Source organism: Vulpes vulpes, chromosome 6 (assembly GCF_048418805.1).
Source record: "Vulpes vulpes isolate BD-2025 chromosome 6, VulVul3, whole genome shotgun sequence".
NCBI classification, from domain to species: Eukaryota; Metazoa; Chordata; class Mammalia; order Carnivora; family Canidae; genus Vulpes; species Vulpes vulpes.
The window spans coordinates 97,969,537-97,993,496 of NC_132785.1; the positions used below are offsets into that span (position 1 = coordinate 97,969,537).

At 37.8% G+C, this 23,960-nt stretch overlaps 1 protein-coding gene across 1 annotated transcript in view; it reads right to left on the reverse strand.

The window, feature by feature from the left end:
• KCNH5 (potassium voltage-gated channel subfamily H member 5) overlaps positions 1–23,960 on the reverse strand; it is a 264,845-nt gene that overhangs the window by 25,472 nt on the left and 215,413 nt on the right. Inside the window, exon 10 of the mRNA XM_026000547.2 lies at positions 21,860–22,056. Within this exon, the coding sequence (XP_025856332.1) occupies positions 21,860–22,056 (197 nt within the window). The remainder of the gene's footprint in view (positions 1–21,859; positions 22,057–23,960) is intronic.

Consider the following 23,960-nt stretch of genomic DNA (forward strand, 5'->3'; position numbering starts at 1 on the left):
AAAAATACAATTTTTAGAACTCTGAAAATATAATTGGCCATTTAAAAAACACTAATCATACTGATGGGGAAAAAAAAACAAAAGAAATGAAGAGAAAATGTCATTGCAATAATCCAATTCATTCTCTTCCTTTTGAAACATAATATTAATTTGTTATGAGCTATGTGGATTTAGCAAATAGAAGGTTTCCACATGAAATGTAAGTATATAAATGTGGTACAGTTTTTTACTAAAATTTAAATCTCAACTATTTATCTGCCTATGTGACACTTTCTTTAACCTTCAGGAAAAATGTGTTGTACCAAGCATGAAAATGCTAATTATAATACTTGTAGAAATTTTAACTAAATTTTATTAAATAATTCTAAGAAAGCCACTGTTATTATGGGTTTAAGTATGTTGCAAATATACTTTTTTTAAAAAGAGCACCCAAAAGAAGGGGAGGAAAATAAAATGATCCTCTTGAGGCTGCTGTGCATCCATAACTAAATGAAAAAAATCCCTCAGTCATGAGTGATAGTTCGGGATCTCCAACATCAACTGGGATTTCAGTGGACATTTCTTGTCTTGGTCAATTCCTCCTTCTACCTGCCCTGCCCTGGTCCCAGTGACCATTTCAGAGAAATATAACTCTCCTCACAATTCACCCACATTCCAACCCTCCCACCCTAAGCAGATGATCATGCCTTTTTTATTAGGAAAATTGAGACAAAGTGATCAGATCTCTCAATTTCTTGACTTTCCCTTCTGGGCCCCTCATCACCTACAGATTCAAAACAACTATGCTTCTCCTTTCCAGTCTGAGAAGATGAAATGTTTTTCCTTCTGTTTAAAGCCAACCCCTTCACTTTATCTGTCACCTGAATCCTGCAGGACTTTTCTCCATCAATTATATTCTCCAATAGCTTTGACTTCTTATCTACTGACTTTTTACCTCAGCTTTTAGTTCATCTCTCCCATACTGGTGCGGGAGGGAAAAAACTTCACAAAACTCACCCCCTTTCTTTTACTTCACAGCCACTTGAACTAATATTTTATCTTCTTGCTGCTCTACTCAAACTAATTTTGGACTACCCTATTTACCCTTCTAGACCTACGCCCACTCTTCTCTACCTGACCTGGATGTTGGCCTATGACTATGTCAATGGGCTTACTTGCTGCCTTGCTTCTATTTTTTTTTAATTAATTTTTATTGGTGTTCAATTTACCAACATACAGAAAAACACCCAGTGCTCATCCCGTCAAGTGTCCACCTCAGTGCCCGTCACCCATTCCCCTCCAACACCCGCCCTCCTCCCCTTCCACCACCCCTAGTTCATTTCCCCGAGTTAGGAGTCTTTATGTTCTGTCTCCCTTCCTGATATTTCCCAACATTTCTTTTCCCTTCCTTTATATTCCCTTTCACTATTATTCATATTCCCCAAATGAATGAGAACATACACTGTTTGTCCTTCTCCGATTGACTTATTTCACTCAGCATAATACCCTCCAGTTCCCACCATTTGCTTCAACGTGGGTGGAGCTGCCTTGCTTCTAGTTGGTGTGGTCAATGAGCAGCATTAGAAGGGGATATAACAAAGGAAGGAGACTGAAGAATCAGGGTCTTTTTATTCTAGCTCCTTGAGGTGCCACCATGGGCTGGCTTAATTCCTTAATTCCAGGTCACAGCTCCTGTCAGGCAGCTTTCTTGATACAGTCTGTCTGTCTCTCTCCCCCCTTTGCCTCCTTACCCTCTTCTCTCTTCTTCATCTTATCTCTTTTGGCCAATGGATGGTAATGGTGTGCTATAACTAGCCCATGGGTAGCACTACTTCTTATATAAAGAAATTGTAACAGTTGCCCACTTTATATATAAGCCTTCTATTTAGCCTCCTTAAATTATCCAGTAAGAGTCTGCCCTTTGTCTCCTGCTGGGTCCCAGGCTGATACAATTTTCTTGAAAGAATAGCATATAATATAATATAGTATAGTATAATATAATATAATATAATATAATATAATATAATATAACATAATATAACTTACATATTTCTTATTCAGTAACCAACCCACACAACTTAGCTTTGTCTCACTATCCCTGCACTGAAACTATCTTGTTTCTGTCTGGCCACTATTATCGATCCCCACATATACAAATGCAGTGGTCAGTCTATACTGTACATTTTTTTTCTATATTTTATACTGTTGGCCACTCCATTCTTCCCTAGCATGCATGATAACCTCATTGTTCTCCCTTTATATCTCACTAATGGACTTTTCTTACTATTAACTCTCCAAACACTGGTGCTCCCCATAGTTCAGTCCGTGGCCCAACGTTCCTTTCATATTAATATGCTTTTCCTAAGTGAAGTCCTCCACTCTCAAGACATTAAGCATACCCAACGCTGTCCAAATCTAGCTATCTGAATGTTGACACAACTATCTGCATATTCTGATGACACTTCAAACTCAGCATAGCCAATACTCAAATCATTATATTACTATGCCTCAGAACTGTTGCTCCTTCTGTTTTCTTCTAGGATAATGGCTCCATCCTGGTCTCTCTCTTCCCCACCCCCTACCATATCAGCTTCTAGTCATGATTCTTTGAAAATTATCGTTCATATTTGCACCGAAGAGAAATTTCTAAAGTGAAAATATGACCATGTCATTCCACTGCTTAATATCCTTAAAGAGCTCTAGTTTGAGCTCTTTCAAGACACATAGGGGATCCCTGGGTGTCGCAGAGGTTTGGCGCCTGCTTTTGGCCCAGGGCGCGATCCTGGAGACCCGGGATCAAATCTCACGTCGGGCTCCCGGTACATGGAAACTGCTTCTCCCTCTGCCTATGTCTCTGCCTCTCTCTCTCTCTCTCTCTGTGACTATAATAAATAATAAATAAATAAATAAATAAATAAATAAATAAATAAATAAAGACACATAGGTGCTTTCTTCCTGTCCTGTCCCTTACCTATATCCTCAGTCTCAGCAGCTGAAATTATCATGCTTTGTGCTTTATGTTTCATTGATACCAAACTGTTTATAGGGAGGGTCTAGTTCAATCATAATATGCTACGCCTCCATGGCTTCTGAACTCAGTCTTTCTTGCCAAAATGCTCTTGACCATGTTTTTTGATTGTGTCTTTAGTTTTAGCCTGGTACCACTCTTTCCCAGGAAGTCTGTCTCCTTGCCTCTATTACCCCACCGCCCCTTGTCTGCTGGCATTATGCCTTTCCCACTTGTCCTTCTGCTTCAAAGTATCCACACTTAGGCTCCCAGAATACTTTCAAATCTCTCAAAGAATTTAAGGTAGATTAAAATTATCTGTTAGCATCTCTCTCTACCTCATTAAACCTAAAGTGCTCTGAGGCAGGGAAGAGGACCTGGTCATCTTCTTACAATTACAAAGCACAGTTTGCTGAATTAAAGCAAATATTTAACAGCAATTTTTGTAAATTAAAAGTAACTATTAATAATAACAAACCTCTTGTTACTCCTTAATCTGCATCATTACTTAGAAAATAAACATTAAAGTGTTTGAATATCCATAAAAAATTAGTATTCTGATACATTACAGCTTTCCAAGCCATAAACTGATATATTGTATGCTGCAGCAATATGCCAGCATATACAATGTGCTCACTTGAAATCAAGACAAATGCATACAAGTCCTTGGAGCAGACCAGGCTGGATTTATATGCCTTAACACTGAAGAAGAAGATTTTAATTCACTAATGAATGAGTATCTAAACTCATCTTTCTCAGAGAGCTAAACTAATGTAGCAGTTTATTCCTTCTTATTTTTAAAAAATTTCTTGCCCTTCTTCCTCATCTATAAAATTAGATATTTCCTGTGCAAGAGCTTTTCACCTTTTTAAAAAAGATTTTTAAAAATTTATTTATTCATGAGAGACTCAGAGAGAAAGAGAGGTGATACATAGGCAGAGGGGGAAGTAGGCTTCACAATTTCCATACAGAAGAGCCATTTCCCTGGTTATCCTTTTTTTTCCCCTGGTTATCCTTATTGTCAGGACAGCTTCATTCATAATCTAAGTATTTCACCTTATAGCTGAGCCATTTTCTCTCTCTCCTTTTAGGAAGGAATAGGTGATGACAAAAACTGATCACAATCCCCTGCATATTTTAAGGTCAGGCAATTGCTGCTCTGTCAATGGCTTTCCAGTCTTGCTGTCCACGTGACCCATTTGCAGGGAATCCTTACCCTCTATAACTGCTAACTGTGGTTCAGAATCTGAAGGGGGACCCAAGAATCTGCACCTTGATAAAGCATCCAAGTGATTCTGGTGTACTTAGTTCACAATCCTCTCTTTTCCCTATGGTCTGATCTAAATCATCCTCCAAAATGTTCAAGGCCATGAGGCATCTCCTCCATGTTACCTGCAACCCTTTGGGTCAAAATCTTTTTGTCTGGTATTCCACTGGTAGAGATTGAATAGTCTTTTAAAGTGTAAATATACGTATGTAATATGTAATATGTACAATATATTGTGAAATATATGTGTGTTATATACATATATGTATTTTATATATTTATATGTATTTGTTAAAAATTTTATACACATTTTATAAATGTACATTTATATACATGTTTATACATGTTGTACATAATATATAAATGTTATATATTTTCTGCATATGCCTGTTATACCTATATGTTATAAATGATTCATACGTACTATGATTCTACTTGTACTCATTAGGGGAGAATACTTTATTCTCTTCTCATTATGTATCCAAATGAAGTAACTGTTACAAGGCTAATATTACTAGCATTTTCCTTTTGTCTTATACTTTCTTCTACCCAGAAAAGGAGCGACCTCTCTGGTTAGCTAAGTTGGAAAAAGAAGCTGAGCCTATCCATTTCCTCTCCTCTAAGAAGTCTTTCCTGTAGAGATGGAGCATTTGGCCCATCTACTGAGGCAAGAGGGTATCAGAGCAGGTTCTTCCATATTAGGGAAGAGCTTTGGTTTCCCAGCCAGATTAGTGCCTAGATGGTAAACACATCTGATTTGACACTAACATGTAGAAAGTCCACTTGATAAAACCCTAAAGCCATATCCTCACATCAGCTTTCTTAGTAATCATAGTCATATTTTGTTCTCTCAGTTGATTCCAAATATGAGCTGAACATAGGAATATTCTATCTTGGATCCCTTGTATCTTCACAATGCCGCAAAAGATAGATGTCAGACTTGGTCAAAGAATGGCTATTTCTAAGCTCAAAAAAGTTGTGTGGAGAATAAGATTTGTAGGGAGTGGGGATGGAGGAAAGATTAGAAGTTCGAGGAGGTAAGAGAAAAGTATGAACTCACCAGAGGGAAAATATATGTTACAATTTTCTCACGATCCTGCTCTGTTACAGATATTTTTATAGCATTAACTTCTTTTCAACAAATTGAACAATTCTAGCCTTTTTAACATTTTTATAGAGATGTTATTTATGTTATATATTATAAATCCATGTAATAATAACTATATTCAGTCCTCTTATTAAATAGAAGGCACTCAAATATTGATTCACTTACCTGCCAAACATTTTTTGAACATTACAGTACAAAATACTACTCTAGGTGCTATATGATTATTCATAATCTTTGGCCTCAAGCAGTTTACAATTTGGTAAGAACAATGGGCCCAAAATAAAAAGTATAATCAAAGATTCAAGCAATAAGCTCAAGGAACTACTATTCTAAGTTTACTCTCGTGTCCAGATGATGCCATTCAGGATACAGGGTGAGGGTCACATTGTTGCCTTCAGAAAAAAATTGACGTTTTTGACTGGAGACTTTTTCTCCCATCCATGAGTTGCTCTTTTTTAAATGACAGATCTTTCTTCCTGCTTTTCTTTTAATTAATAACCTTGTGGAATATTTTTCACTAAAAACGAATTTTACCTTTGCTATGAAATGTCAAACACGAATAAAATGAGCAACATTTTCTTGTAGGGAATATTATGAAAAGGAAAGCTATTAGCTCACCTTTTCTTTAACAGATTTGACTAGTGGAATGAGCCTGTTCAAGCAATATTTCTCTTTCTTCACATACCAGTGGCCTTTTTTATTATGTTCTTTCACAAGCAGATGAATGGATGCAAATAGCATTGTTTTTTTTTTAAATAAGTCCTTCAGAGATGTCCTAATGTTAAAGGCAGGTGAAATTAACAATCTTTTGCAAGAAAATGTAGTTGCCTTTCACTTCTAAAAGTGCAATGCAAATTTAATTTCAGGTCCTAAATAAAAGAATGAACTTAGCCCTTGGTTTACAAAACGACTAGGTTAATACTAGATGTAGCTAGGAAAGGTTTTTTTTTTTTCCCCATCTTTCCCATTGCTTTCCCTGAGTGTCACCCATTAAGGCAAACACACATTTGCATAGTAACTGTTTCTGTGGCCACAGGGGCATAGTTGGGAGAAGTATTTCAATGAAGAGCAGAAAGACTGCAGAAGAGCAGTTTGACTGCTCAGACAGTCAAACTTGATAGATACAACTCAGGATGTTTAGAACCTATAGTTAAAGTGCAAGTTTTATATCAAATTATATTGGCTAATGCTAATCTTAGCACACACAACAATAACAGAGCAAGGATAGTTGCTCATTAACCTAGGTTAGAGAAATGCAATCCTTGAGTGAAAAGTGACAAGAACTGGACTTGACATCCCAATTCCTGCCTGTTCTCTCAATATGTATCATCAACCAAATTATTTCATTAAATGTTAGAGGCCACAGTTGGGAGTTTACCTCTAATAGTTATGCTAAATGTGGGGAATTTAGAAAGAGGTAGAGATAAATATTGTTTTGTGTTAACAGAAGAAAGTAGGCATCTCCTTTGAGAAAACTCAACATTATTCGGGGTAAGTGTAGAAAGGTTTGTTTCTGCACTTTTCAGCATATTTTACTGCTGTGTATGGAATTCCTTACATATTACATTTTGTTTACAAGAGAGGGAATCTACTTCTACAGAGATTAGACTGAAGTGCTTTGTTAATCTTTCTCTTACTTTGTCATCACCAGTGACTGACAGACAGCTAATACTGAGACTATAGCCTGATCGTCCCTTCCCATTAGAATTTTGGAAGAGAACCTTGGGCAACAGTCTGGCATGGCATTTCTGAAGTGCGTCCTTATCACTATCTTCATCTCCATCACCACTGGCATCATCACTGCTAACATTCACTAAAACCTCATATGAGATACTCTGTAAGCACTTAATCCAACAAGTCTGTGAGGTAAGTACTAAATCCCAAACTCCATGAGGACAAGGAAGTATCTGGTTTATTTACTCCTGGATATTCTGCATTTAGAAAAGTGCCTGGAACTTAAGAAGTACTCCATGGACATTTATTGGCTACTGTCAATCTCATTTTATAGACGTATGAACAGAGGCATAATGAGTAAACTTATGTGCACAAGACCATACACTTGAACCCAAAGCTGACTTTCTAGTCCTTACAAAGAGAGAAGTTAGGACATTCCCTGGGGAAGAGTAGAGATACCCCTTGCCTATGGTTGTAAACAGGATCACTTTTATTTTTGAGTTAGGTGGATGCTATGGCCCTCTTCTTCCCAATTGTTTAAGAGTGAAGGAGCCATGTGTTTGGAGCACGCTTCCCCCTTTCCTTCACTAAAACAGCTAAAGATTAATTCTAAATTGCACGTCTAATTCTAGTGAAGAAATAATTCAAGTGCTGCCTAAAGAATCCCAAATATTGCCATTTCCCTTGTTTTTGGACAAATTTTAACCAGTTAAGATGTATTTGCTCACAGTAGTCCAATGGCAAGTCTAAATTTTTCATGTTTCATTTCACAAAGAATTTTCTAATTTATCAAAAGTATAATCTTTACAAATTCTTATTGAACCTGCATTCAAAACTATCCTAATAATTATCAGAATTAAAAAAAATAAATCAGATACCTCTTTTCCTGCTACTTTCCCCTTGGTGCATAATGGCTATCAGGCTTTATCTACTACTAGAAAGAGAAACAGCACACACTGCTTTAAATCAATGAATTCTGCAATATTATTACTTATGAATGAACAAACGTCACTGGAGTGCTAGAGAGCAAAGAGCAGTTGAAGGTATGGGATAACAGACTTTTCTGTCTCTAGGAACTAGCTTAACAGCCAATGTCTCAAGACAGGGTATCTATTGAATACATATAACCCTGCAAAGCAAGTTACAGTAAATATTGAAGAAAATGCTACTATGGTGAGTGGTACAGGCATAGAGAGAAAGGAGAGATCACATGGAGCTGGAGGATAGGAGAATGGAGAAAATGGGGACAAAGCTGATCCTTGAGGAAGGAGCTGAAGTCATAGGATAAGATGATCAATTTATTTTATAAAATAGTAATTCAAGTTTCATAATGTAGTTTTTCCCCAGGTTGCCTTCCATTTGTCTAAATCTTGATGATTTCACTGTCCCATATTTTAAAGATGTCATCTCAAATTTTTAGTTCAGAGAACAGTAATCTTTTTGGATCTCAAGAAAGGAATAACTTAGGCCTTGCTCTCCATTGAAAATAACCACTTGTGTTGCTGTATGAATTGCTATAGTTTGTCTTTATCATAGCTCTGGTCACTCACATTAGTCTGATTTTATTTTGGTGAGGTATTAAATACATCTCTGATGTATTAACCAAAGTTAATCAACTGTATCTTTGACGGACTGGAACACACCTGACTATTGAATCCTGCCACCCTCTGAAATTTAAAGTAGCAGTTTTCTAAATTGCTACTAAATCATATTTTTCTCAAAGGGGTTTGGACAAAAAGAAAAAATACCTGGATTTGAAATTCTATGGCAAATTTATTTCTGAAATGTGGATATTTGACCAAGGAAAATACAGAGGTGCCTGTGCTTCCAGAAAGAGATTGATATGTTTGTTTTGTAAAATTTACTCAAAACTTGGAAATTCAAGTGTCTTACATGCTGTTTGGTATGGTAAATCCAGTTTACCCTCAAGCATCAGATACACTTTCATAATAATTACATTTGTTGCAAGTTTTTTCTGCTGACAGACTTGTCTTGATGGTTCTTTTAATTTTTAAAGTTCTCTGTCTGTCTCTCTCAGCATTGTTTGAGCTTCATTAATGTTGTCAACCTTCACAGAATTGGTGGTTCATAATTAAAAATACCCTTTTAAAAAGAATGTGCCAAGTAGAATGGCCTAGGAACCCCCAAACAGAGATTTTTTTTAGCTTGGCAAAGTTACCAAATCCAAATCTCTCATAGTTTTTCTCACCAGGGCAAACAGCTATATTGCAACCTTCTTTACAAACACTTGGGAGAAGTCAGCTGCATTAGAATAAAGGGACTGAGGCCCTGCCAGGCACTTTCTTTACTCCACACCATCACTCCCACCCACAACAGCCTAAAGAGAAAGTCTTCCTGGTATATGATTTCAGTAACAAGCCACTTGGTGACTGTCAGGTGTGGAAATGTTGCTATTAACAAGCCCGCAGTCAGCCTCATTTTATGGAATCACAACTCTGGAAGGCTGGATTTGATCTCTTGTACTTGCTTTTGTTGGCACAGCAGACCCTTCCCCATATGTAATAGCGCACTCTATCACGGTAAGTGGGTCGTTTGACAACCCAGTTTCTGAATTTCCAAATTTAAGAAACTCTTTTCTCACTCAAGAGGGGGTTATGTATCTTCCTGTCATGGGAAACAAAAAACTTTCAAAGGACCTGTGTTACATATTACCCATTTAACATGCTGGGATTATGACGCCATTCACAACCACATTTATAGTTGTTGCTAAAGCACCTGTAAAAGAGGGAAGCAAATTCCTAGACAGGGTCCAGTGCCCCACATTACTTCTGCGGGCTGCTGTTCAGGGAACCTAGCTGCTTCCGACAAGCAAAATTAGCCGTTACAGTCTTTCCTCTACAGTTTGCATTCCAGATTGTGAGTTTCCTAAGGAAGAGTGCCTCTACTGAACTGCTACAGATGACAGCACTCTCTAAAGGATAAAACTGTGGACACAGAGCAAGCCCCAGTGAAATCAAATGCCAACTTCTGAAAGTGTTGGATAAATCGAGTATACCTGATTCAGAAAGAAGAGGCAGAAAATGAATGACTTTCTCTGGGAGAAATTACTGTAGCCTCCCTGGGTCATCTGAGTGTCTCTGATTATTTGGTAGGATGACTTGATTTGATTCCTTTGGGGAAGATCACTTGATTAGAATGTCAAAATCTATGAAATGCACCTCTCAGATGGGAAAAAAATGGACATTCCAGGAAGGCAGATACCACTTTGGTCAACAGTTAACTATTAAGAATTCAGTCTAACCACAGGGCAGATCTCTATTTTTTCATTTGCAAGATATATATTTATAATGCTCTAAAATGCTTCCTAGTCTACATATATTGATATGTATTAATACGATATTTATTTTATTTTATTGGCAATAGTCTGAACTTACTATAAACACCTTGAAACCCCTCCTCTGAATAACCAAAAATCTTCTGATATCTGTTGTAAGATGTTACAAAAGCTACTTCTCAGAATCAGCATGGAATCCTTTTGAATACATGTCTATTGAGCTCAATATTTTCTCAGGTTCCTTAGAGGACAGAAAACGCAGAGTCAGTAGATTAAGCTCAAAAAGTGAAGGGAAGAAATTCCTACAAGGACAAACTATATAATCAAATTTAGATGTTATCTTGAGGACTGGGGAGGGAGGAATTCCCCCAAAAGAGCTCTGCCTGAAAATATACTAAAATACAGATCATGAACAGATCCAAACTTAATATTATATATGTGCATACATATGTATACATACCTATTATTATATATTATACATTTTATATTATATATATAATATACATATATATATATTACCACAGAGGTGATCCATTGAAATAGTTTTCCATAACAGAGAAGGAAAAAGATACATAAGAAATTAGCATAGGAAAAATTGAACATATTCAAAATTCAAGTCAATACCAAAAGTGATTAGGGAAGCAAATATTACATACATTTTACTCTTAATATTAATAGAAATCCTTGCTTTTTCATTGAAAAGGAAGGTTTCCTTTAAATGAAGATGGTGTGACATAACATTGTACTTCCAAAGACCCCTCATCAAATATTAATTAAGAAGCCTTAGACACATGGATACGAACAGTCTGGTATCCAGCTATGATGACCCTAAAAATGCAGCATTGTAAAGCAAGACTCAGTGGACGGTTGGCTACTTTGAGGATTCCCAAGAAAAAAAAATTTATAAAATGTCTACCTCCTTGTGTTAAATACTCTTCTGACTATACTAAAGGCTTGTTTCCCTCATTTACTACCAGAATGCATATTTTCTTGCAATAAAAATAAACTCTAGTTTTGAAAAAAGGAGCTATCGAACAGTATAATCTACTGTCAAGTATGTTGGTAGATTATTGAATCCTGCCCCCACTGTGAAACTTGAGAAACTCTGTCCTTAAATAGTCCTTTGGAGGCATTATCGAAGAGTGAGGGATCTGTGAACCTATGTCCTGGTAACTAAATGTGGAAAAGTTCTTTATTCTGTCTGGAAGCAGATCAAGAGAGCCCTAAATAGAAGCAGCTTAAGGAATCAAAAGACTGCATAATTAAGTCTCTGCTTCCTCTAAATGCACATGATAAACTTCTGGAATTGCTGAAAGTCTGCCTCTTTTATTTAACCACCATCAGGGGAGTGAGAGCCAGCTTGGAGCTGAGACACGGAGGCTGGAAGCTCGGAGCAGCTATCAGCTGTGTTGCCATGAGCAAGTCCCCTCACCTCTCTTAGCTCCCTTCCCTGCGGTGGGGATTTGAAACTCAAATGGGACAGTGCCTGCGGTGTGTAAACTTGCAAGGCCGTGAGCTCTGTCAGTTTGGAAGGGAAAATTCTACAAGCCGCAACACGTAGGCAGGGCTACTGTCAAGGGTGCTGGTAGTTCACAGTGAATTTGCAATCGTAACGATCAGCTAAGAGAATGAAAATTACAGCTGCTCCCTGCTCAGGTTCAAGGATGTATGCAGATGCTTCAAAGGAAACAAGAAAAAAAAGATTGTTCTTCCAAGTCCTTTTGAATGAGAGGAAGGTACTGTTCTGACAGTCACAGCCCCTGGCATCAGGTGATCTTAATTCAAGCAATGATGTCAAAATTGCTGTATTCTGAAAGTGCTAGAGAGACTGCTGCACCGTGTGGAATCTGCGGGCCTCAATGGCTCAAAACTGCAGCTGGAAGTTAACTCTAATTGTGATTTAGCACTATTAGTAATGGCCCTTTTCATAATCCTATTTCATAAGGCTCTTTGCCAAAATTGTCAAGGGTATCATTTGTTTTTATGGATGACAGTGATTATTCCAGTCAATGATGATAAAAACTGTGCTGGCCAGTATTGTCTGCTTCACTTTTTACTCGTTCACTGATTCACTCATTCAATTACCTGGCAGGCACTATTCTGATCATTGGCAATAGAGATCACAGAAAATACCTACTTCAAGGAGCTCGTTGTTGAGTTGAAAACAACAAAAATGTATATAGGAAACCAAAGTACTGCAATCAGTGTTATGAGAGAAGCATAGATTCTACGGAATACTTCAGAGTTTTTATGGAGACGGTATTATCTTTTGTTCCAAATGTGGACAGTAAGTTTTAGTGACATCTTTTTAGTGGCATGACAGAAATTGCAGGTATGTGAAATGAATGTAGTCCTGTATTTTGTTCCACTGGTATACCAGGGTGGAAGAAAGGGAGAAGAAAGTAGTAAAGTTGGAACTCCCCTTATCACAATCTGCTGCTACCTCTTCAAAGATGCCAGTACTGACCTCTCAAATACATGTAGTCTACAACATGTATCCACCAACTACTCAAAGCCTCTTTGGTATTCAATTCCAGTCTGTTTTCCATCCATAAAAGGTAATTTTTCCAGAGATGCTTCATTGCTTACAGAAAAAAAAGACATTCTGTGCCACTGGATTCACCAGGATAAGAATGCTTTCTGGAGAGAAAAATAGTTCCTGAGTTTTGAGCCTGTGCTAATGCAAGAATGAGCCGAACCCACTATTTCTTACTATTGTAACATTAAAATATAGGATTGGAAAAATATATATATAGGATTGGTGCTATCCCTACCCATAAAATGGCCAGCTGGCTTCTACTACTCTCTGCTTAAGAACAGTGCCGTTTGTGGAAAAGGACGCTAACTTTATGGGGTGGAAAAGATAAGTACCTCTATGCTGTTTTTCCAATTTACAATGTATATTCCTCATTCTTGAGGGAAATTTTTCTATGTTTAAATGGAAATCCTTTCTTAAATCACTATAGAAGCACAAAAATGTTTTGCTAGTATTGATAATCATGCACTCCCTAAAAGTTACAAAAGTCAGTACTGAATGCTGCTGCACATGCCCAGTAACACAGACCTAGTTCCGCTGTAATTTGATTTTGGAATACTTCTTAAAGTTACTCCATCACATTTAATTAAAAAAAAAAAAAAAAAAACAGGATTGTTGTGTCCTCCTCCCAAATTCATTATGTCTAAGCTCTAACCCCCAGTGTGGCTTTATCTGGAAATGGGGCCTCTAAAGAAGCAATTACGGCTAAATAAAGTGATAAGGTTGGGGCGCTGCTCTAACAGGATTACTGTTCTTAGAAGAAGAAACACCAGAGAGCTCCTTCTTTCCTTCCTTACATGCATGCACAGGGGAAAGGCCATATGAGCACACAGCAAGAAGGCTGCCATCTGCAACCCAAGGACAAAACTTTCACCAGACACTGACCTTGCTGGCGCTTTGGTCTTGGATTCCTAGCCTCCAGACTGTCAGACAATACATTTCTGTTTAACCACCCAGGCTGTGTTAAGTTGTTATGGCACTCTGAGCAGATTAATACAAGCGATAAATTAATATTGTTAACAGGTCTTGGATTACCTTATATCTGAACTAAGGGATATAGAGATGTTCAGTAAAAAAGAGTATAAACTAAGAGCAAGATGGGTCCCCGAGGCAACATTTCTTTGAGACCACAACTACGGGCAAGTGTCAGTTTGACATCATTTTTGATCAATATCCCAGGGGACCCTCACTTCACAATAGTAGATGTACTAGAAACATTTTCTCTGGAACCATTTGGCTTAGAAATTTTCACAACACTAGCAACAAATTCAGCAGAGCCATGGAATGAAAAGACACATTAGTTCCCTGGCCATGCAACTCAATCCAGAACCACAAGAGGGGTTCATACTCATTAATATAATAGACATGGCCTTTAAAAAGGAAGCCCAGGGGCACTTGGGTGGCTCAGTTGGTTAAGCATCTGCCTTCGGTTCAGCTCATAATCCCAGGGTTCTGGGATCAAGTCCTGCATTGAGCTGGCTCCCTGTTCAGCGGAGAGCCTGCTTCTCCCTCTCCCTCTGCCTTCCCCCTGCTTGTGCTATCTCACTCTCTCTCTGTCAAAAAGATAAAAATCTTTAAAATAAAATAAAATAAAAAGGAAGCCCAGTTTATTACCCAATTTTCAGCTTGTATTGACATTTTTCAATCTTAACTACTTTTTTCCCTTTCAAATTTCAGTTGGCAATCTCTTCATTTGAGTTTTTGGAATTGACCACATGGTAATCTCTGCTCTCATTTCCAACCTAGAGCTATTCTCAGTGCCAGCTCATTCCCTCCCTGTTTCCTGCTTGTCAGGTCTCGTGTCTCCCTAATTCTGTATGAAAATACTTGTTTCCTTTTATTTCTTTCTTCCAATCTTTCTTCCTTCCTTTCTCTCTTCCCCCTTTTTAATCAACTAACTTTTTAGCACTAATAAATGTCACTCTGGGCAGTAAACTAGTCAATATTTTTTTCATAACTTCTAATGTGGAAACACTAGACTCAAGAAAATAAAATTAAAGATGGAAAAATAGGAGTTTTGTTTAATGTGATAAGTTTTCTTTTTATATATGTTTATACTAACTGGAGCAGCAGCCAGTAAAGTTTTTAAAAGTACCAACAAGATAGCAGAGAGTATACGAGAACCACAGTATTATCAACAAGGTACTATTTCACCATATTCAGTAACACCTCTCGAACAGTGCTATTTATATAAGTTACATGCTTTTACTGAAAATGAGACCCTTACAATGCAAGTGACACACCTGCTGGGGCCACACCATACACACTGGCTCATGCTAGACAGGGAGTCCTGTTCATAACTCTGAACACTGCCTACAGCTTGGTTCATTTATACTGAGTCATGGTGTGAAAAAACACTAAAATCAGTCTATGAATCACATGCAAACTCATGCCATCTACCTTCCTTTCTCCCTCTTAAAAATGAACACAATCAAGTGTTGTATTTTACTCATAATCTTTATACAGGGCTTGTAAACTAGGCTAACTGATAAAAATACCAGCAGCATGGAATTCAAAGGACTTGGATTCCCATCCCAGTTCTGATGCTAACTTGCTAAGCAAACTTGAGGAAGTAATTTATTCTATGGATCTCGGTTTTCTCATCCATAAAGAAAATAAGTTGAACCAGGTGATCTACAAGATCCTTCCTTCCTCTAGAATATTATTATGTTTAAAATGAAATCCTAATGCCAGTGTCATCATCACCTCCTAGAATCTCTCCTTGTGTCCTCCCTGGGATAAGGTGAATTCATCTCTCCTTGCCCACCTCCCCTCCCACACACACACACCATGTACCCTGAGTGTAACGGTCGCATGTCACTTATTGGACTCTGTTTGGATTTATTTTATTCTCTTGCTAGACTGCAGGCCCCGAGAGAGCAAGCACTGGATCTTTTATCTCCATGACCCCCTAGGTATGCAGCAGGGCTGCGATGGATGTAGATTGATATACACTGAGCCCACCAATACTTCCTGTGCCACACTTTGTCAAAGGGTCTTGTCAGAAGAGGTACCAAAAATAGTAAATAAAACTCCTTACTCAGCTAAATAGTCTGGAGGAAAATATGCTCATGCTAGCTTGAAAGTGAAGGAAATATTTAGAAATAACTCAAAACCCCAACCACACTTAATGTAGCTATAAGTAAATGTTTAGCACAGACCACACTGTTTGAATAAACAATGTAGGCACAGCGAGCCACTCTCCCGCGTTAGCCTGGCAGGAACCCTCTTAAATCCCAAGTTCCCAGAAGCCAATCCAAGGACCCACTTCATAAGCAGGTTTTTCAAAGCACAGCAGTCATACCTGTTATGTTAATTCTTTTCACACAGCTGATAAACCTCATTGCATGACAACTTGACATAGTGAGCAGAAATGCACTAATTACTTTAAAAGTCTGATTACAAGTCTTTAAAATTTAGGTATTACCTGTGCTGGGTGTGTTGCTTGCCTTTTCAGACCTGCACCTGAGGCTTGGTCCCCAAGTGAAGAAACATCATTTTGTTATTCCAGGAAATTATATCTTCCATTAATTAAGTAAATAAATACATAAATAAAGTCAGCAAGTGAGTCAGCCTTCCTCTGTTGCTCTCTCAGGCCTTTTCTGAATAGGTTTAAACTTATTGAAAACTCTGGAATTGTGTTCTTATCATTGAAAAACTGGTCCTTTTTTTCAACCAAGTTCAGTTTTTGACGGTCACACTGTGGGGGTATTCATCGCCAGCAATCTAGTAAAACCTGTGGAACAGGCCTTTCAGAGAAGCTGCTTTAAATGCACAAAATAAAAAATGTAGTATTGCAAATAAAAAAGCATTGTATTGAAATCCAGTTATCAAAATATTAAAAAACAATTTCACAAAATAGTCAGTTAAGAGTCTGCCGTAGTCTCAGGTCATGATCCTGGGATCCTGGGATCAAGTCACACAACCCCCATGAGGGGCCCCCTATTCAGCAGGGAGTCTGTCACTGCTTGTGATCTCTCTCTCAAATAAATTTTTAAAAATCTTTAATAAAAAATAATTCACAAAATTATAATCTATGTACTTTTCTTATTAACACAGTAACGTCATCTTAGGAGCAGGTCTATAATAACTACCATAATTATTAAGTAGTGATGAGTCTAAACACTTCAACAAATACAATATAATATAAAAATATCTATGATTTCTTTGGTACTTCTAATAATACTGTAGTTTGTTACCAACTATCATGAGATTAAGAGTTCACAAATTCATTCCATTTATTTCACAAACATTTGGACCAAGAGCAAGCAGACTTGCTTTGTTTGACCATATTATTTAAAAAAACAACAAAGCAAATTAGTTACCAAACTGACATGATTTGGTGTAAAAATTCATACCTCTGACTTCTCTGGGGGAAAAAATATGCAGACCAAGCAACACTGGGCTGGCATTCCACCAAGGCAATGTGCAACCAGACTGAGTAGTTGCCCCTTTTACATATGGTGTGAACTCTAGTCTTCAACCACGTGAGCTTGGCCTCACTCGTGAATGTTACTGATCTGGCTTCAGCAGCCACCTCTGCTGTATGGCATTTTCCATTTCATGATAACCTCTGAGTGGCAAGTAGTAGATATGCTTTCTGATACAAGAGGAGAGAATTCTGTTTGCATACTCATTGTCCTCCTTAGCTAACTTCCAGTCTTCTCCTTTCAGCAACTGACACACTAAGGCCTTTGGGAGTCACCTGTTTGTGTAAAGTTTTACTAAAGCACAACTATGCTCACTTATTTACATACTATCTCTGGCTGCTGTGATGAGTTGAACTCTATCTCCCCAGATTCATATCTTGAAACCCTAGTCTCCCTATGTGATGAGGGGAGACTCATAATCACGTTTAGATGAGGCCATGAGGGTGGGGTCCTCATGATGAGATTACTGCCCTAATAACAAGAGGCACTAGAGAGATAGCTTTCCTTCTCTCTCACTCTCTCTCTCCCACCCTCTGTTCCTCTTTCCCTTTCTCTCTCCTTCACTCACAGTCATGAGAAGATAGTGAGAAGGCAGAGATCTGTAAGCCAGGAATTAAAGAGCCCTCACTGGGGTACCCAATTGGGCCTACCACCTTGATCTTGAACTTCTCAACCTCCAGGACTGTGGGGAATAAATTCTTGTTGCTTAAGTCTACTGTATTTTGTGATGGCACCCTGAGCTCAGACAGCTGCTTTCACACAATGGCGAGCTTGAGTAGTTGAGACAGAGATTCTGTGGCCCTCAAATCCTAAAATATCTACTGACTGGTCCTTGAGAGAGAAAGTTTGCCAACTGCTGCTCTAGTTATTGGATGAAATTATGGTTCTAGTTCTAGAATTTTTATAGAGAGGAACTTAGGATGGTTAGTGGGAACTATGTTGGCATAACAAATCTCTTATTCTTCCATAATGGAGACGGGGGTGGAGGGCAAGCAGCTAAAGCGCTGTCACATACCTTCTTATTTCGATCACCCAGAATCCCACACTATGCAAAGCTCTCCACTCAGCCACCGCATGTGCTCATGTGGCCAGAGCTGTAATCTGTGATGGCTGAAAATCTGGGTTCCAAAGCCACTCTCCCAACTTACTACACACATGCCCTTAAATAGTGGGTCTTATAGCTATATCAAGAGCATACTAAGGACATAGTTTTGATTATACAATTCACAAAAAATTCTCAATGCAAGAACACTTGCAGTAACAGCCGTAAGGACAAAATAGCCTTTTAATAATTGTTCCACAGGGAACAAAGTGAAAGTAACTGAGCACACGAGAAACTATTAATTGTTGAGAATGTGTCTGTGGAATATTGTGATGGAAAGAGAAAGATTAAATACTTTGACAAGCCAAAGCAACATGGTAGCATTGAAAGATCTGGGTTTTAGAATCAGATAGAGATGGATTGAAATCCAGACCCTAAGTCATAGTTTCTTTGGCAGCTATCTGTCCCATTCTTAGAACCTTAGCCTCCTCATCAGTGAAATGGAAATAAGGTGACTCATCTGGGGGTACTGAAATTTCCTAAGATCAATTATTATGTATAAAATGTGTTGAAGTGTATGGCTACAAAATAGGCTCTCAAAATGGTAGTTATTTTTATGAGTCATTGCAGGATATTTTCTCAGTGTTCTTTTTTTTTATGAGAATACTTTTTTTTTTCTAAGAAAGAAGTGACACTGCTTGACAGTACACCTCTCCCCACATTTTGCCAAGTTATTGAGACTATCCATCAATTGAAGAAGGGCTAGAGTTATTAAAAAATAAAAAAATAAGGGTGCCTTGGTGGCTCAGTCAGTTAAGCGTCTGCTTTCAGCTCAGGTCATGATCTCAGGGTCCTGGGATCCAGCCCTGCATTCAGCTCCCTGCTCCATGGGAAGTCTGCTTCTCTCTCTACCTCTGCCTGCCCCTCCACCTATTTGTTTATGTGTGTGTCTCTCTCTGTCAAATAAATAAATAAAATCTTTTAAAAAGTAAGAAATAGCTGAGTAATATTCCATTGTATACATAAACCACATCTTCTTTATCCATTCATCTTTCGATGGATGTTTTTCTGTATGTTGGTAAATTGAACACCAATAAAAATTAATTTAAAAAAAAATAAATAAATAAAAAGTAAGAAATAAAAATAAAATTAAAAAGTGACACAGGTTGTAACAAGGAACAGCTTATAAAGGGAAGAGGCCATTTAAGAGAACTTGTACAGCAGCAGCACCTGCAGAGGCAGGTACACCATCCCCGGGTCCGGTTAAAAAAAAAAACAAAAAATACAGGGGTGGAACACCTGGGTGGCTCAGCAGTTGAGTGTCTGCCTTCAGCTCAGGGCATGATCCCGAGTCCAAGGATTGAGTCCCACATCGGGATCCCCGCAAGGAGCCTGCTGCTCCCTCTGTCTGTGTCTCTACTTCTCTCTCTGTGTCTCCCATACATAAATAAATAAAAATCTTAAAAGACAAACAAAACACAGGCTGCCTGGCTGGTGCAATCAGTGGAATGTCCAACTCTTGGTTTCGGCTTAGATTGTGATCTCAGGGTCGTGGGATCAAGCCCCGAGTTGTTATCCATGCTCCGCACTCTGCTGGAGATTATTTCTCCTTTCCCCTCTGTCCCTCCCCCACTCTCTTTCTCTCATTAAATAAATAAATAAAATCTTTAACACATACACACACAGTTTTCTGCCTCTAGCTTAGCTTCTTTTCCTATTAGAGGTACATGCACTCAGCATTCATAACAGTGTTGTGTGTGTGTGTGTGTGTGTGTGTGTATGTGGTGTGCACATGCTCAGATATGTGAAAAAGGGAAAAAAATGAGGCAAGAGGGCTTTGTAAAGAACCAAAATTTATTTTCTACTGGTGAGTTGTCTTAATTATCCCTCTTTGAGACCTTGCACTGCAAATATATCAGTTGGTTATTTGATATTAATCCCTCTGGGCCTGAGTCTCCTCATGTGTTTTGAAGGGAAAATAGTTGTCCTTTTTTTCACAGGAATATTATAAACATCAGATGAGATACTGTGTAAACAACATACTTTGAGGAGGACAGTGACAAATAAGATCTGTCCAGGCGACTGTAACGATGATGGATAAGGGTCTCGGGAATCTTGTGGTATGTGGGAAGACTCCAAAGCTGGCAAAATTTATATTGGAGAAGATTAATAAGATATAAGAGCTTCAAATATCTAATGGGCTGTTTTGTAGAAGAGGAATTTCTCATTGGGAAAGGTAGAGCACAGACCAATGGAGATACATCTCTGCTAAAGAGACTCCACATTTCCTAATGAATAAATAAATTCCACATTTAGTTCATATTAGCTGACATCTTCCACGTCCATCGCTACCTTAACTTTCAATTACTTGTACAAAAAATGTGTTTTACTTACTTGTGTTTCATATAATATTCACACTTGGCTTCAACTCCTTAAGCATAGGGACTCTGTCGCTTGAACAACTCTACATATTGTCTTGCAGTTGTGGATGCTCAATACCCATTTGTTAACAAAAATAGAAGCAGAAAATGCTATTCAAATATAGATCCAATATCGTGACACAGCTAGTACAAATATGACTCCTGCAGTCATTCTCTCCTAGAACCCCAAGTAAGGAATTATAATGATTTGCTTATGTTCATTTCTATGTTGCTACAATAGAGATGCTGATTTGTCTTTTGGCTTGATTTTTCTCCTCCGTGTTAACCAAAGGGAAGGTTCTATTTAAGGGGGCAGTGGGAGGGAAGGCTTGTTATTTCAAAATACTTCACCATAGACAGGCAATCATTTTAGATGAAATTCCTTAAGTGCAGTTGTCCAAATGTGTATTTCATTCTTGGCAATAAAAGGGCCCTAGCCAATGTCCAATGACCTATAAATCATAGCTAGGAGATTTCTTTATGCAAATTAAATTTGTGCCACATTCATCAATAAGAAAGAAAACAGTCATGAATATTATATTTGCAGCAGCAGTGCAATATTAAGGGTTGCTATACCTATTTGTAGGATATGTCAGTGTGGCTAATTATTTTTTAAGATAGTATGCTTTGAAAGGATTCAGAGGGAATATGCTTTATGAACTGATCATTAAATGAGAAAAGGTATTTAAATAGAGGCAGGAATATAAAATAAGAAACCAGTTTGATTAACCTTACCAACTTTTAAAAAACCCACAGAATAAAGTAAGGGACACTCATGTTATTTTTATGGCAGTTATAAACGCCAAGAACTAATTAGGTTATAGTATAGTTTGTTTGTTTCTCCTCAGCTCTGTTTTTCATTTTACACTTAAATCAGAAAGATTCAAGTCTTTAACCACATACCCAGGGATCCTCCACCCCCTTAAAAAGTAAACAAAATATAAAGAAAGAGAAAGAAAATTATGTCACTTTACATCAATGCAATCGATGCACTGATACATTGGGTGCAAAATGAAATATCTCTTGCACTCCTCAGTTAATAGAGCATGACACACTAACCCTATCGATACTAATAAAGGAAAATGGAACCACGCAACATACCCGTTTCCTCAGATTGCAAGTAAGAGTGAGATTCCTTGAGAATGAATTTGCAAAAGCTGTATAAAAGTCCAGGACTTTGAGCAAGGCTTCTCTCTTGATGATGTGGAGGTCACAGTATGTCAGTGCTCGGACATTGGCACATGCGTGAGCAAGGGTGGTTTCCTTCCAGAAGATGTCTCCAAACACATCACCTTTCCCTGGAAAATAGTATAAGATATGTATTCAACTATCTACATTAGTTCTTATCCTTATCACTATTATTTTTTCAGCTTCATATACGGTATTGATCTACTAGCATAACGTAGAAACTGAGTACATAACCCCATCCCGATACATATAACAATGCACAACACTTTCATATAATACGTAAAGTAACATCACCCTGAATTCAGTTCTTGAAGGAAATCTGGAGTGGTATGAATAAATGAAAACCAACAGAGGAGCCAAAAATCTCATTTTAACAAATAGTTTCATTACCTTCTGCCATCATAACTTTTCCCATTCTGACTAGAAGGAGCAAAGGTGACTTTTTAGTTTCATTCTTTCTTCTGCTCCTTCTGTAAAGATGACAGTAGAATGCAATATTTAAGGATCTACTGTTACAGCCTTTATAAATCTGGAACTGATTGGACATATATATTAAACATACATTATTCAGCGACTAAGTCTTGTGTTCCAAGCAGACTAATAGTGGCCATGACTTATTCCCTAAGGATGCCTTTCCCTTTCCGTTGAAATAAACTTTAGGCAGGACCTCAGGGCCCAGGCAAGGGGTCCCATCCACCACTACAAAGCTTAAGTTGCTGAGTTAGGGAACACATGGAGACTCAGGCTTGTTATGCTATCAACACTTCCATAAAAAAATACAAAACAGTACTACTACACTCTAGTAAAATGTGGATCTTTTTAAAATTCTGCAAATCACACGAAATCAACTCTTCACTTGGGAGCACCATGCACTAGCAACCTGAATTCCACAGTTCACCACCCCAAATCAAGAGTACTTAGTTATCCAAACAAGGTGGGGGGATAAGGAATACCTAGAGGTTAAGTGCCACAAAGACTTTCTGCTGAGGCAGTTCCATAAGAGCCCCTGGCTTCTGAAATGTCCTCAATTGAGGTCTTTGTTCTTCTGCCAGAAAGGGAAGTTTGGTAGTGGAAAAAAAGAGGGAATATATCCAGGCAAGAAAAGATCTTCCTAAAGGCCCTATGCCAAAGACTTAGGGTTTTGACACTCTAATCACAGAGGAGGGTAAATATCTGCTCTCATAATGAAATTGAAGTCAGAACTGACAAGAAAAAAATAACAAGAAAGGGATCTCATAACACTTCAGGGCAGCCAGACTAGGAGAGAGAAAAGGTAACATGTAACCAGAGAAATGAGAGAGAGAGAGATGGAGGTTGAGTGACATTATAGATTCTTGCCCACAAAGGCAGTTTAGAAATCCTTAGAGTACCAGGAGGCACTCTGAGATGGAAAGAGAAAAATATACATATTATTGAGAAAGTGTTTAACACTACCATGTAATCATATGATCAGCAAAAAATAACCACAATGGGTATTTAATTAATCCTAAGCAATCTTATTTGTTTCTGGACACTCCAAAAATTTCTTTTAGTTAGTGACACTGACCAACAACTCAACTGTCTAATAGCCATGCATAATTCGTCCAAGGACGGTTAGAGACCTGGGACCCAAATTAGGTTTCTGGGGTTAGATAGCATCATACATGACCTAAGGGAAACTTTAATATAAATTTTAAAAATAAACCCTATCTCCACTTACATAGATGAATTTCAGAAATCTGTAAGTGGCATTCTCTAAATTTTAAATAAGTAATTCCAATTATAAGTATTTATTCCAGTTGCATTATCAAAAGTACCAGATTTAATGATAAAAATGCTCATTGACTGAGCACTGAGACATGTATAGAAATGTGGAATCCTTATATTCTAATAATATAACTAATGAAACTAATGTAACACTGTATGTTAATTATATTTCAATTAAAAATAAAAACGTAAATAAAAAACTGATGAGTACTTATTAAAAAATCATTTAAGTGATAATTATAATGGCCAAAAAAAAGGTAGAAATAAG